This window comes from Lynx rufus, unplaced genomic scaffold (genome assembly GCF_022079265.1).
Source record: "Lynx rufus isolate CCGP_SWC_20201006 ecotype Redwood Valley unplaced genomic scaffold, mLynRuf1.p SCAF_1, whole genome shotgun sequence".
Taxonomy (NCBI): domain Eukaryota; kingdom Metazoa; phylum Chordata; class Mammalia; order Carnivora; family Felidae; genus Lynx; species Lynx rufus.
Genome location: NW_025814823.1, coordinates 153,087,281 through 153,102,971, shown reverse-complemented (window position 1 = coordinate 153,102,971; position 15,691 = coordinate 153,087,281). Strand labels below are relative to the sequence as shown.

General features: G+C 34.7%; 1 protein-coding gene across 1 annotated transcript in view; it reads right to left on the bottom strand.

Moving 5' to 3' along the window:
* ADGRV1 (adhesion G protein-coupled receptor V1) overlaps window positions 1-15,691 on the bottom strand; it is a 543,587-nt gene that overhangs the window by 405,036 nt on the left and 122,860 nt on the right. The window contains exons 41-49 of the mRNA XM_047076463.1: window positions 14,646-14,724; window positions 14,405-14,543; window positions 13,228-13,369; window positions 8,867-9,129; window positions 6,007-6,182; window positions 5,058-5,182; window positions 1,766-1,923; window positions 1,529-1,675; window positions 1,099-1,206 (exon numbers count right to left, since the gene is read on the bottom strand). Coding sequence (XP_046932419.1) covers window positions 1,099-1,206; window positions 1,529-1,675; window positions 1,766-1,923; window positions 5,058-5,182; window positions 6,007-6,182; window positions 8,867-9,129; window positions 13,228-13,369; window positions 14,405-14,543; window positions 14,646-14,724 — 1,337 coding nt within the window. The remainder of the gene's footprint in view (window positions 1-1,098; window positions 1,207-1,528; window positions 1,676-1,765; window positions 1,924-5,057; window positions 5,183-6,006; window positions 6,183-8,866; window positions 9,130-13,227; window positions 13,370-14,404; window positions 14,544-14,645; window positions 14,725-15,691) is intronic.

The window sequence follows — 15,691 nt, the reverse complement described above, 5'->3', positions numbered from 1 at the left end:
ATCTCATTGTTCATGAGTTCGAACCCCACGTCAGTCTTTGTGCTGCTGGCTCAGAGATTAGAGCCTGCTTCAGATTCTGTGTCTCCCTGGCTCTCTCTGTCCCTCCCCTGCTCATGCTCTGTCTCACTCTCTCTCTCAAGAATAAATATTTTAAAAATTTAAAAAAAAAGAAATGAAGAGAAGAGACAGTTTAAATTTGAGGATGAGGTAACTGTCACATGCTAATAGGAAGCAGCATAAGACAATGACCAAAAAAACATCCAGTGAATTTGCAACCCAGCTGTCATCAATGACCATGAGGAAAGACAAAAGCTGGTAGACAATTCTTTCACCGTGTCTTACTACAGAAGGGAGAAAAGAAATGAAACAGAAGGTAGAAGGGGGTGAGATCAGGAGAGAAATTTATTTTGAAACTTGGAGATCCTGCATTTACACTGATTGCAATAATTTGACAGAGAGAGACACTAGTGATGCCAGACACAAGGGGAATAACTAAACCTTCTTATGGCAAGAGGAGCCTGGTTGTTATAGAAGGAAAACTTTTTCCATAACGGGATGGAGGAACAAGACTGGGTTTCAAGAAGGTTTCTGAATTTGGTCTTGGCAAGATGACTAAGCTCCTTTCTGGTAGATTTCATTTCAACAAAGTCATCAGCTGAAAATGCAATGAGAAGCAGGTAAGTGAGTCAGAGGAGTGAGAAAATTATCAAATAAGTATTATTAGGATTATGAGATGTAGTTAATTAGAGAAATGTGGAATTTCTGGGGGTGATGTTAAGCGCCCATTTGGCAATGCTAATCATGAATTATTAGTGATACCATCTGTCCAGTTACATGATTTTTCTGCATAATGTTTTCCGAAGCCATTAAACTCTAATTAAATGTTCATGCTTACTACTGCACTTGGTCTGCCTCTTGAAGACAATATTTATAATTCCAATGTTTAAAAATTAACTGTGAATAATTAATATCTACATTCTACTTTACTATTTTACCACCATCAAATAATGGGGGTTTTTTACACTAAATTTACAGACTACACCTTTGATGAGTTTCAAATAGAGTATTTTTTAAAAATTCATTTTAAAAGAATCAAACCTGAGTTAATTCAGAATCATCTCTTTGACTGGCAACAATTAAATAATCTTGATTGTCTGAACTAAAATATTTTACTTGAGAACTTTCCGAAATAATGATCGTTTGTACCTGCAAGGAAGATAAGACCATGGGAAAAAATATTTAAAGGCGAATTTAACTAGGAAAGGCTCTAATACACTAATAGTATGAGTAATATTTGAAGTTCAAAATTTTAAAAATCATTCTGAACACTAGGAATGCATACTTAGGTGTCATTTCAAGACAGACAAAAATATCCCGGATAAAGTCACTCTGCTAAAATGTGTATCAACTTGCAAAAAGCTTCTTTTCATATTAATATAGAACATATATTATCTTCCACTTAGATCTTACAAATCTGATTTTCCTTTTAAATAAAGCAATCTACAAAAAATGAAGACATTTTTTTTACCAAGAATAATTTGAATCCAGATGTGAATGTATACACACTGATAACGGAAGGCTTTTCTTCATTTCTTTCTTCATGAGTAATCACAAAGTAAGGGGAAACACCAATATTAAATGCCTCACAAGTTTTAGGATTTTCTATATTTAAATCCTAGGAAATAAGGAATAACGGTAATTCATGAGTCATCTGATTTTTACATGTACATTTTATTTTATGTACTATAAAATGACTGATGTTTACCTCAAGTGATATAAAAATCCCTTGCCATCGATAAATAGTAGAAGACACTTTTCTTAACATTACACCATAAATTGAATCTTCCAAAATAAAGAAACACCAACCAGAAGGTGATGCATCCAAAAAACTTTGAACTATGGAAAACACAGCATCCATTCCCCCTGAAAAACATAAATCATGATTTGCTAATGTAAAACCCCTTCAAATCTTTATGCCAAGTTTATTGTTTAAACAGTTCAACTAGTGAGTTTGTTACAAGACATAAATGGTGTGTGTGTATAAGACAAAAAATATAAGCCAGAGAATTTAAAAAATAACTAAAAATAACAACTTTTAAAAATTGTTAAAACTCTATTCTAAATCTACATAGACCTTTCCAAAATGCATTTAAAATACTAAATGTATATTTAAACATGTTTTAATGTTTATTTATTTTTGAGAGAGAGAAAGAGAGACACAGAGAGTGAGTGGGGAAGGGGCAGACAGAGAGCGAGGCACAGAATCTGAAGCAGGCTCTAGGCTCTGAGCTGTCAGCACAGAGCCCAACGCGGGGCTCAAACCCACGAACCACGAGATCATGACCTGAGCCGAAGTCGGACACTTAACTGACTGAGCCACCTAGGCACCCCTAAAATACTAAATGTATATTTTAAAGGGAAATATGCTCAACATGATTTTTATCAACTTTCATAAAGATGATGAAAATATAATTGAGAAATGTTTAAATAATCTCATTTTATAGAAACACACTAAATGTTTAGTTTTAAAAACTTACACTGTTAATTTGAAACTATGCCCATCCACTGATTTCTTGCTTTACACATTATATATTTAAGAACACCAAAACAGACTCACCTACTTTAAATAGCTGTCAAGTTTTTAATCAACTTATCACAGGTACATGTCCCAAAATTTTGCACATTTAAACAAAGACAAAAAAATCCCTATCCCATGAACAATAATTTTTAAAAAGCTCTATGTTTTATTATCATACCAGTTTCCCAAAGAAATTTCTTTTTAAACTTTAGCTAATGTGTGAACAATAAGAATAAATGTCAAGGTTGAAATCTAGGCTCCTTATAAATTATTGACCATTTTCAGATTACCAGTTCAAGAAGTCATGTCAATGCCTCAAAGTGATTTCCTTTCCTAAAAAACAAGTATTCGGGGCGCCTGGGTGGCGCAGTCGGTTAAGCGTCCGACTTCAGCCAGGTCACGATCTCGCGGTCCGTGAGTTCGAGCCCCGCGTCGGGCTCTGGGCTGATGGCTCAGAGCCTGGAGCCTGTTTCCAATTCTGTGTCTCCCTCTCTCTCTGCCCCTCCCCCATTCATGCTCTGTCTCTCTCTGTCCCAAAAATAAATAAACGTTGAAAAAAAAAAAAACAACAACAACAACAACAAAAAAAAACAAGTATTCTAAATTCCTACTGTCATCTTTTAAAGGTACACCACAGCTTTCGCATTAAGAGTCTGAATGTTTTACATTAAGGTCCTTACCATCTGGCCTAATCCTTCCCTACCATAATGCAGGAAGATGGTGAATGAAAAATAAATAATGCTGACATTTAAGAATCTCCAACATACACCCTCACAAGTACTTCCAAAAACACATGCAGATTCCAAACCATAATGAGATAACTGAATTAGAAATCATACTCTTTCCTTTTTGGATCCTATCACCTCCTGTCTTTTAGAAAATTATACCACTACTAACCCTTTCCATTTTAAATATTCACTCTTTCTCTACTTACTAGGCCTTTTCCGTCAGCATTTAAATATGCTTAGGTCTCTCCAAACTAAACAAATGAATAAACAAAACCCCTTGAGTCCTACACCACATCACTACCTTTGCTAGGTCCTACCTTCTCAGTCAAACCTCAAACAGTTACATATATTTGACGTCTCCATTCCCTTACCTCCATTCAAAATGTTATTTCAGTTCCTATCCCTCTATACAAATAGCTCTTGCTATTTTATTCCTTCTCTATTGCTAACCACAATAGACATTTTTTTTGGTTTTTATCTTACTGGGCTTCTACACCAGCAACTAACACAGTTACCACTCCTTCCTTTTTCAAACACTCTTCTGCTGCTGTCTGCAATCCCACATTCCCTTGGGTTACTCACACTAGGTCTTCTATGTCTCCTTTGCTTCATCCTCTTCCTCTCCCTAGTAACTCAATTTGAGCCTTCTCAGAGCTCAGTCTGGGTCCTCCTCCCTTCTCTACCTACAGTCCCTCTTTCCAGGTTTTTACATGAATTTGCATGATTTTAAATACAACATACACACTAAAGATATCCAAATTTATCTCTGCAAAAGTTTCTGTTCCTTTGAGTCTAGAGAAATGTCTTCTCAAAAGTAACTCATATTCAAAATGTGTTAAATCACATATTTAACTCCCTCTCACCAAAATAACACCTAGCCCTTATCCATTACTCCTTTTCTTACTGGCAAGTATGACTCTCCATGCAACCACAGAAGCTAAAAATCTAGTAATTATCTCTACAATCTCCTTCATACACAATCCATCACTTTGTCCAAACGACCATAGGCTGACCTTTTGTTTGTCTCCTTTCATCCTCTCTTTTCTTCTTTGCCAAATCATTCTCTACACAGTACCAAGAATGATATCTTTGAAATGCAAATGAGATTATGCCACTCCACAAATATACCTGGCAACCCTCCTGTAAGCATGAACCACTCAGAGACTTTCCATTAACCCTAGAATAAAGACTAAAGTACCTAACATATTCTTCAAGGTCTTCAATGATCAGGTCTTACCTAGTTCTTCAAAGTCAACTCTCCCACTTATTTCTAACTCCAATGTCCACTCTACAGTTCATCATTTCTACACTTTTTTATGCCTCTAGACTTGTGCCTCAATAGTTTCCCACCTTCCCTCCATGTTCCTCCAACTCAGATCTTTGCAGAATCAACATCACTCATCATTCAATCCTTGTTCAAACACTGATACTCTTGGGAAGCACTCCTTCTTGTTCTCACAGCACTTAGAATTACTCCTTTAAAACATTTATTACAGTTTTAAACTACATACTGAGTTTTACTTACTGAGTTTATTTTTGTCTCCTCCTAAATTCTAAGCATCATGAGTTCAATATCATGCCTGACACATGATAGACTCTCAATAAATATTTGTGGCTGCAATAAAAGAATTAGACATCTGTTCTCCATTTTCAATAGATCCATAAGATACAATTCATGGGGGGAAATTAAATCTGATAGATGCGATCTTTCTTGGTTATAAAATTTTGTGCTTACAAGAAACCAAACGTACTCATGCCAAAGGCTGTTTCAGATACTGTCTCCCACTCCACACTCACAGCTAAATCAATGCCATTAGTGCGTGACACGTTTAAATATACAGTCCTGTTGGCTTCTTCAACGTCTATAAACGTGGCTCTAAAAAAAAAAAAGATTACAGAAAGCAGAATATAATTTCTACATATTGAATATATATATCACATTGCTAGAATATATTTAATACACTTTTAAATTTACATAAGCCAAGGTGAGATCCATCCACAAATTTCACACAGCACGAAAATTAGACCCCTACAGCTCAAAATATTAATTTATGAAGATTAAAAAAGTACTATGATCTGATACTGTGGTTTTAAAAATATACTAAGTACATTCTTAAGTATTAAGAAATACCCAGAGTCAGTAACTTCATACTATATATTCTAAAAAATAAAGCTTTGTCACTCCTAAGTTTCCTCTTATATGAATCAACAGCATATCAAAAAGAAAAAAATGAATCCAAAAATTATTAGTTTAGTACTAAAACTAGATCTACTGGAGTATTTCTAAGAAATAGAGTATTTCTAAGAAATAAAAAATCAAATATGTGTCAGCTTCCCGCGGAATTTCAAACTACAATCATGTTAATATATGTATGAAGAGTCATTCATTTGGTTTGAACAGCTACATATTTTTATACCATTTCTTGCTTTTTACCATCACTGAAAATACAAAATTGTACAAGCCTTCACTTGAAAGTGGGAATTCCAAGGAAATAAGAATTCTAATAATACCATTATACAGTACATGATTAGGTTTTGGATGTTCCTTGTCACAAGAGGGCATAACGCCTCTCTGGATCTATCTGCTGGAGCTCATTTTAAAAGTACCCTTTAAAAGAGTCAGAGATCAATTTCCCTCTGCATTTTCTTTATGTCAAAAGATATTTCCTACTTGACAATTTCCTTATGAATAAACTATACCTATTTGCAACTGCAGAGATACTGAATAACCCCAGAGGGGCCTGGTTTTGCAAAACTGTTATCAGGGTTTGAACACGTGCCCCCAGTCTAGCACCTCCAGTCGGATTAAACAAGGTGCATACAAAATGCTCATCCATCTCTGGTTCAGTGTCCAATATGGCAGAAATGTGTAGGGCCTGAAAACAAAATTAAAAGGTAAAGTTACTAGACTTCAGTATTTCTGCAATACACATACAAAGAAATCTGCTAAACATTTTTGACAACAAGATTATACATTTTGGAAAAGATCGCTTCTTTTTTATCTTAATCCTGATCCCCATAATATGTAATAGTTATAAGTGTTTCAAGTTACCACTTTCAAGATTTTCAACACTGTGATATATTCCACTGAAGTCTCTAAAAATAAATTTTATGACATTTAAAAATAATGTTGAGATTAAAAAAATAAATTTAGATCTTGATGTTTGCTAACTCTTTATCCTGCCTAGCTACATAACTGCATCACTCTCATTCTAGTGTAAGAGTCACTGTAAAAAAAGCAATTATAGCCATAGTAGGCACAAATTAGAAACAACCCACATGTTTATCAAAAGAAAGATGGATAAACAAATACTGGTCTATTCAGTGCAGTGCTACTCAGCAATAAAAAAGATGCTTAGCTGGCTAAGCATCCAACTCTTGATTTCGACTCAGGTCATGATCTCATGGTTGTGAGATCAAGCCCCACATCAAGCTGCACACTGAGCACAGAGCTTGCTTAAAATTCTCTCTCTCTCTCACTCTTTCTCTGCTACTCTCCCCTGCTCAAGCTCTCTCTCTCTCTCTCTCTCTCTCAAAAAAAACAAAAACAAAAAAACAAAAAAACACCAACAACAAAAACCCGAACTACTGATGCAACTCAATAGATCTCAAAAACTACGTAGGCCAAAAGAAGCCAGATACAAAGAGTACATACTATATGGCACCTATTTATATGAACCTCAAGAATCAGCAAAACGAGTCTTCAATGACAGAAACCAGAAAGTAGTTTCTCTGGTGAGGGCAAGAGAGAAGAAAGAAACTTCTAGGTGATGGTAATACTCAATATATTAATCTGAGTGTGGTTACATGGGTGTATATATATTTTGAAAGTTAATGACCCATGTACTTAAGATTTTTGAATTTTACTGTTTATACCTCAAAATAAAAACATGGGGAAAAAGACCGTTACGTAAGTGAAAGAAAATTCTACTTAATCCAATTTTCTCTAATGTTTAATTTGCCTAATTAGCAGAAAGTTCTTTAAACACTGTGAAAAAGAATCTTTTAAGAAAAAAATGTTAATATAATAACTTATATTTTAATTATTATATTATATATTTATTATATTAATATAATTCATAATAATGATCAATTATTATAATTAGGAAGATTATATATTTTATATAGATGTGTATTTATTATAGACACCTATATATTATATATTAATATTTATATAATATATAATAATATATAATATATATAATTATATATTAATTATAATGAATAATTTTTATAATTTAAAAAGATAATAAAAATAAAAATGGTTATTAAATTAATTAAATTAAAAACATTTTTAAAAAGAGGAAAATGCCTGTGAATGTAAAGCAATGGAAAATTCATCAAATACTTAAAATTTGAATTCTTTCATATCTATATCAAGATGTAAGTATTCTTAAGTGATTAAACTTTCAAATTTCCAAAAACATGAAAAAATTGGACATGTAAATAAATACAAATTTAAGATGAGTTAAAGTGTACACAAACTGATCACAAAGAAAAGTGATTACCAGGTAGACTGTTTTTAGATAACATAATTTTAAATACATTACTTTATAATTATACTTTATGTCAGGCTTGAAAAATCTTACACAAATGTAGTTAGCAATTTTAAGCTTTAACTGTGTTTTAAAACATAAAATTTAGGGGCGCCTGGGTGGCTCAGTTGGTTAAGTGTCTAACTCTTGATTTCAGCTCAGGTCATGATCTCACGGTTCATGCAACTGAGCCCCGTGACAGGCTCTGTGCTATCAGTGCAAAACCTGCTTGGGATCCTCTCTCTCCTTCTCTCTTGCTCGTCTCCTCTCTCTCTCTCTCTCTCTCTCTCTCTCTCTCTCAAAAATAAATAAACTTTAAAATGAATGAATGAATGAATGAATAAAATTTAGTTGTGGGGACAGAAAATTATCAATATACAGAAAAGGAAGTTTCAGAAGGTAAACTTCCATAAGTACAGATCACATTTATAATTAACCCCAAATCCAGCATTTCTTCTCCAATAAGCTATTCCTATTCACACAGGATACAGGCTTCTCAAATAAGCAGGCTAGAGTAAGCAATTATATTTTGTTTAATGAAAATGTGGCCAAAAGGATGACTGGCTAGGGCTTAGTGACTATAATAAATGGTTTAGAGTTTTTTAGCTTTTGTTTTAAAAATAATATAAAGTGAAGTATGTTACCTAAATAGTTAACATTTACAACAGCAATATGTACAATTTCCTTATTACTTGCACATTCCACTACCCTATTTGCAGAACAAATTTCTCCACCAGCACTTTATGCAGACTATATAGCACTGTAACACTTTCACATGGTAATGTAATCATCTTTGCCTGTCATCTAGCCTGGGAGAACTTTTTTTTTTTTCTTTTTAGGACCCAGGGTACTCCCCTAAGAGAAAATTATTCATAAATATTACTTATTCCGATTAAAGAACATTAGAAACAACCCACATGTTTATCAACAGAAAAACAGATAAACAAATAATGGCCTATTAAGTGCAGTGCTACTCAGCAATAAAAAAGAACCAACTGCAGGGGCATTAAAGCCTCATACTATACCTTGAAACGAACACCTTCTTCTAAAACAATGTAGCCTTTGACAGGGGTCAGATCTTTGGACTCCACTGAGGAGTTTACCTCTGTCACAATGAACTGAACTGTCACAGTTCCAAAGAGTCCTTGTGCAGGTTCCCGAACAACATACAATAGTGCACTACTCTCCTGTATGTAGAGAGCTGTCGGTTCTCTTAGGAAAAAGTGCTCACTGTTGTTAAATGATAGGACTCCAGGACCATCATCATTAGCAAGGATGGTAATTAATGCTGTTGAAATAAAAATATTAAAGCACTAAATCAAAATAGGGCAGGTTATAAGTACTGGGAAGTATGGAGATGTTTCATTATAAACTAAGACAACTCTTTTCTAGATCACCTTAAAAAGAAGGGGAATTTTGGGGCACCTGGGTGGTGCAGTCGGTTAAGTGTCCGACTTCAGCCAGGTCACGATCTCGCGGTCCGTGAGTTCGAGCCCCGTGTCAGGCTCTGGGCTGATGGCTCGGAGCCTGGAGCCTGTTTCTGATTCTGTGTCTCCCTCTCTCTCTGCCCCTCCCCCGTTCATGCTCTGTCTCTCTCTGTCCCAAAAATAAATAAACGTTGAAAAAAAAAATTAAAAAAAAAAAAAAAAAGAAGGGGAATTTTAAAAGGCATTTAATAAAATTCCATATTCACTCATGATATAAAAATAGTCAGTAATCTTAGAATAAAAGGCACCTTTCTCATCAACCTCAAAAGCCAATAACAAAGACCTAACTCAATGTTGAAACATTGGAAGGGTGCCACTAAAAACAGAAAGACGACAACAATACCCACCATTACTGCTACTATTCAGCATTGTCCTGGAGCCAGGAGCCAGGTAACAGGTATGAAAACAATGGAAAGGAAGACTCAGAACTAACACTATTTTCTAGACAACATGATTGTCTTCTTAAAAAAAAAAAAAAAACAGGGGCGCCTGGGTGGCTCGGTCGGTTAAGCATCCGACTTCGGCTCAGGTCATGATCTCACGGTCCGTGAGTTCGAGCCCCGCGTCGGGCTCTGTGCTGACAGCTCAGAGCCTGGAGCCTGTTTCAGATTCTGTGTCTCCCCCTCTCTCTGACCTTCCCCTGTTCATGCTCTGTCTCTGTGTGTCTCAAAAATAAATAAACGTTAAAAAATTAAAAAAAAAAAAAAGAAAAAAAAAACAGGAGAAAAAACTTCTTAGAACTATTGTAAGAGTTGAAAATGTAAGCTGAGTAACCTTCAAAAACTAAGAGCTTTTTATTTTTTACTACCACTAAAGATAATATGAATAATAGCAGTGGAACAACTAATCCTACTGAGAACTTACAAATTGCTTAACCTGTGTTAACCCATTTAATTCTCACAACCCTAGGAGGTTGATTCTATTACTATTTTCCTTTACAAATCCAATGGCTGAAGCACAGAGAGGCAATCTGTGGAAGTACACAAGCTAGCAAGTGGCAGAACTGGTGCTCAGAGCTGGGAAGTGTGCTATGGAACATGCATCTAAAATATTATTATAATATCTCTATGTATAAGCTATAACTATTAAAAAAAAAAACAACAGAAAAGGGACCTCATTCACAATAGCAACAATACCTAGGAATCAAAGTTAAAAATAGAGGACCTATATGAACAACGTATACAGTGTTAATGTGTGACTGTGACCAATGCTATCAGTGTCTCTTCCATGCCCCCTAGGCCCTTTCAAGACCACTTCAAGAGTTTCTTTTGCCAACTGATCTTTCTACCTGAGGACGCCATCAGCTGATGCAGGAATAAAGCCAGAACTGCTGGAGACTTAACACCCAAGAGCATACTCAAACAACAAGGGACAGGAGCCGCTGAATGAATATCCCAACTTCTTTTTAGGACGATCACCCTGAACTTTGCTCAACTCGGTGTCTAGGAAGGACCCCAGCAGCACTGAGCTCCAGTTGCCCAAAGCAGTACCATTCGTCAGCCCATCTTTTACCAGCCTTCTTCTCTCTCTCTGTCTCACTTCTTCACTTCTCACTATGTCTCCAGAGATCACTTCCTCCAATAAACTACTTCCATCCAAATCCTTGTCTCAGGGTTTGCTTTTGAGGGAACACAAATTAAAGCAATGATACAAAAGATGATCTAAATTAATGGAAAAGTATATCATATTTCTAAATGGAAAAACAATATTATAATGATGCTGAGTTCTTTCAAATTAACCTAAAACTTGAATTCAACCCAAAACTATCAAAATAGTTGTTTTATGGAATTCAGTTCATTGATTCTAAAGTTCATATGGAAAAGATACTTGAAAGAATAGGTGAGATGGCTCAGAGAAAAAAATAAAAAGTATTTGGCCTAAAAAAATAAAATGTATATTAAAGCTAAGATAAATAAAACTGCTATTAGTACATAAACAGGCAAATAGAACAGAATTAGAGGCCAGGAAAAACAGATGAAAGAGAGAGAGAGAGAGAGAGAGAGAGAGAGAGAGAGATATGTTAAAATCCAAAGAAATTCCTGCTGAGGATGTGAAGAAATAAAAATTTTATATATAACTTTGGAGTAGGGGTAATAAAGAAGGCAGCTGTTGTCCTTTCCACTCAATACCCAATGTACTCAACAGATGATCTTAATTACTCATATATACAAAGATTTATATATAAGAATATTTATTGATATTTTATGGAATTTTTGAAATGGTCTAAAGGCTGATTAATGGGGCATAGTTTAAGAAATCATCCACTATCAAAGCACTGAGGACTGTTTTTAGATTTAAAAACAGAAAATTACAAGTATAAAGTAAACCTGACAGAGACCAATAAGATAGTCCTTCCTCCTACTCATGGTCGTGGGCATATAACCTACATAATTCCAAACAGAATTGTATTAGGCCTTTTTTAGGAATGCTTAAGTTTGAGTGCTCTTCTTTCCTATTATGTGGAATGTAAAAGGAAGATGTGGATAATCATCTTGTGACAAATAACATTAGCCTTGTGTGGAAGTCAATATTCCAAAAGGCAAGGAGAAGAGGCAGAGAACAACAAGGTCTTTGGTGGCATGTTAAGTCCTGGTGCCACTCCATCTAAAACTGTGTATGCCTCTGGACCCTCAGATTAAATGAGCCAATAAATTACCTTTAAGTCCATTTGAATTGGGTTTTCTATTGTTTATACATAAAAGATTCTTAACACATCATTTCCATTCCTACAACCCTTTACATATAACCCACTATGTTGTATGTACAAAAAAATATATATTTTAAGAGTGCCTGGATGGCTCAGTTGGTCAGCGTCCCATTCTTGATTTTGGCTCAGGTCATGATCTCACAGTTTATGGGATTGAGCCCGCATCAGGCTCTATGCTGGCAATGCAGAGCCTGCTTGGGATTTTCTCTTTTCTTTCTCTCTCTCTCTCTCTCTCTCTCTCTCTCTCTCTCTCTCTCTGCCCCTCCCTTGCTCATGCTCTCTCTCTCTCAAAATAAACATTTTTTAAAGTATATTTTCAACATACTCTTTGAATTTGAAACAATGGCTGTAGACTCAAGAAAGGTTCTAAATACACAGAAATATCAATCTGTTTTATTAATATGGCAATAAAAGTAAAACCCAGTTCTTGAATTACTCAAGATTCTTTCATGTTTTTTATTACAAATCAAAATTTTTTTCACATATAGACCAATAATTTAGGAATATAAAGGTTAATTAAATTAAGGGAATCCCAAAGAACTCTCAGCCACTAGCTAAAACAAGAGGTTGAAGAGTCAGTCAACTCTTGGTCTTCTAAATGCACCTGACATATCACCACAGAAACTAAATTAAGTGACTTTTAAAGAGACCTTCCAATCCTACAAGCTCTATATTTCCATGAAGTTTTCTCCTCTCTTTTTTACCCTCTCTAAGCAGTCAGTATCATATCTAACAAACAGTAAATTAGTATGACATTTCATAACAGTGTCAAACTGCTCCAAAGAATTGTGGCTCCCATAATGTCTTAGGTATCAGTATACTTCAACTTTATGTGAAAATACTATAGCAATAAAATGATACTAAACAACTTGTCATTCCCTCTATTGGTAAACAGGAAACCAGAGACGAATTTTAATTCTAAATGAAAGACATTTAGTTATTTAATTTGTAGCTACAGAAATGACTTAATATAATTGTTACTACCAACCTACTTTTTTGTTTTACAAACACACAAACACACACAACTACACAAGGCTGGAAGGACTATTATACTGACATAGGGATTCCAAAATGTTGAATTTAAAATGCTTTTTATAGAAAACTATCAAGACTTTAAACCCTGTACAACTGCCTCCATGTTAGGAAAACATCATGAGTGAAAGTGAACTGTATATAAGAAATTGTTAATTACCTATTGTTTTTTCCCCCAGCTCTAGTCCAGGAGAAGGATTTGTTAAAACCAGCTGAAATGTTTCATCTCCTTCTGGAATGTCATCATCAAGAATCATGATGTCAATATTTTTATACCTTTCTCCATCAACAAAATGAAGAATCTGGACAAGAAAGTGAAAATAGGTGGTATTATATATAAATATATGATTGATTTTTCACAGAATATTTGGCAAAAATACAATATGGCTGGCAATGTGAAATAAACTTTTTAATAAAAATAAGGGATTTTCCCCCTATTTTTTATTGACCTTTTTTATTTAAATTGACAACATTAAGTTTAAAAAGTAAAATGTGGGGGCGCCTGGGTGGCGCAGTCGGTTGAGCGTCCGACTTCAGCCAGGTCACGATCTCGCGGTCCGGGAGTTCGAGCCCCGCGTCAGGCTCTGGGCTGATGGCTCAGAGCCTGGAGCCTGTTTCTGATTCTGTGTCTCCCTCTCTCTCTGCCCCTCCCCCGTTCATGCTCTGTCTCTCTCTGTCCCAAAAATAAATAAACGTTGAAAAAAAAAATTAAAAAAAAAAAAAAAAAAAAAGTAAAATGTGTGGAGAAAGAGAAGAAAGTAAACATTTGACTAAGGAATAAAAGGTACCAAGAGACAAATTAAAAAGCATTTTAAAACACTAATTGTGTTTCAGTAAATTAAAACAAAGAAATAAAAGACTTAAAATTTTCAGCATGCCTGGCTGGGTCAGTTAGTAGAGTATACAACTCTCAATCTCAGGGTTGTGAGTTTGAGCCCCATGTTGGGTGTAGAGATTACTAAAAAAAAAATAAAAACTTAAAAACTAAAAACCTTAAACTTTCAAGAAGCATAAGAAACACTCCAGAAAATATGTTTCTAATGATATAAATATAATGATACAAATTCTTTGACACAATAACCTGTGTTCTCCATTATCATATATTGCAATAACACAGTGAATAAAATAGTATCAAATATTAAAACAAAATAATAAATGAATAAAATAGAGAATAATGTTTAGAACTAAAAATTTATAAATTTTACTAAAATAGTGAAGGGAGCTATTCCATAACATAGAAGTCTTCTACCCTAATTTAATATGCAATACATAATAGTTCATTACTTTCAGATTTATTAATACAAGACCTAAGTCACTATAATTCACAAGGAATTCACCGATGGGGTGAAGATGTAATCCAGCCCCAGCTGTGCTTCCAAATTCTGGGCATATACAAACAAGGAAACATGGCCAAGAGTCCTTTTGCTTCGCTGAGCTACCAATGTTAAACTTCCTTTGGTTTCATTTACTGCAAACCTAAAATAAACATAATACATTAATCTTTTCCTTATAAGATTTTATTCAGTAGATAAAAAATCTGAAACTCAGAAAAGGACTCTCACACAGCTTTGGTTTTACCTGCTATGTTGCCATTCGATTACACCTCGAGCACCATCATTGGCATCAATAATAATTTGTGCAGTCAAGCCCTCTGAATCTGAAAACAACAAAGAAATATATTTTTAAATAGAAATGATGAAAAAAGAATGATTTGTTTGACACAGAATTTAAAGACCATCCTTTGAGATCATATAATTTCTAATACAGAGATATCATAGACATTACTCAAAGATGTTTAAGAAAATAAAATATAAATGCTTATAATATTTGAATAAGAAAACTTTTTCCTAACAAGAACACCAACTTACTGAAATCTAATGAACTGAGAACAATATAAAATAAGCAACTGCAGTTATGGTTTTATTTCTATTATTTTAATCCATTTCAAGAGGAAAGGAAAATAGGGACCACTGGACGAAGTAGAAAGAGCAAGAAAAGAGAAAGGAATGGGAAGAGAAAGGCGATAAGTACTGCAGAGAAAAGTGCAGGTTTAAGGAGAAGCAGGGAGAGACAGGGATACAAGGTGAGACAAAAGGGAAAGATGGGGGAAGGTTAGGTGGCACAGAGACTAAGACTGAAGTAAAGCTCTTTTATCCTTTTTTATCTTATACTCTGCCTACCAAGTTCAGTATATTCCCAGTATTCATTATTCAGTCTTGAAATATTAACCGTGTCCCTGTTTAGTTTTTTAATATTTTGTCCTTTCCCCTTTAAAATTTGAAGGCTCTACCTTACTCTTATGATACTTCTAACAGTGGCCTAGGTGGGGAAGGGATACGGAGGGCAGAATTCTCTCTGAGCGAAGAGAACATTGTCAAGAAAAGAATATAAAATCAAAATTTGTGTCCATCAGACTAGAGGCTTCACAGCATAAGCCCAGCTCCACCATCTCCTCACTGTGTGACTCTGGGCATGTTACTTAGCCTCTCCTAGCCTCCACTCCCTCATCTGTAAAATGCTCAAGTGTAAGGAATGATGGTACTGACATATAAAGCACTTGAAACAGGGGCATTGGAAAGCACTCAACAGAAGTCACACTATTCAAGTTACCTCTAATATGAGTA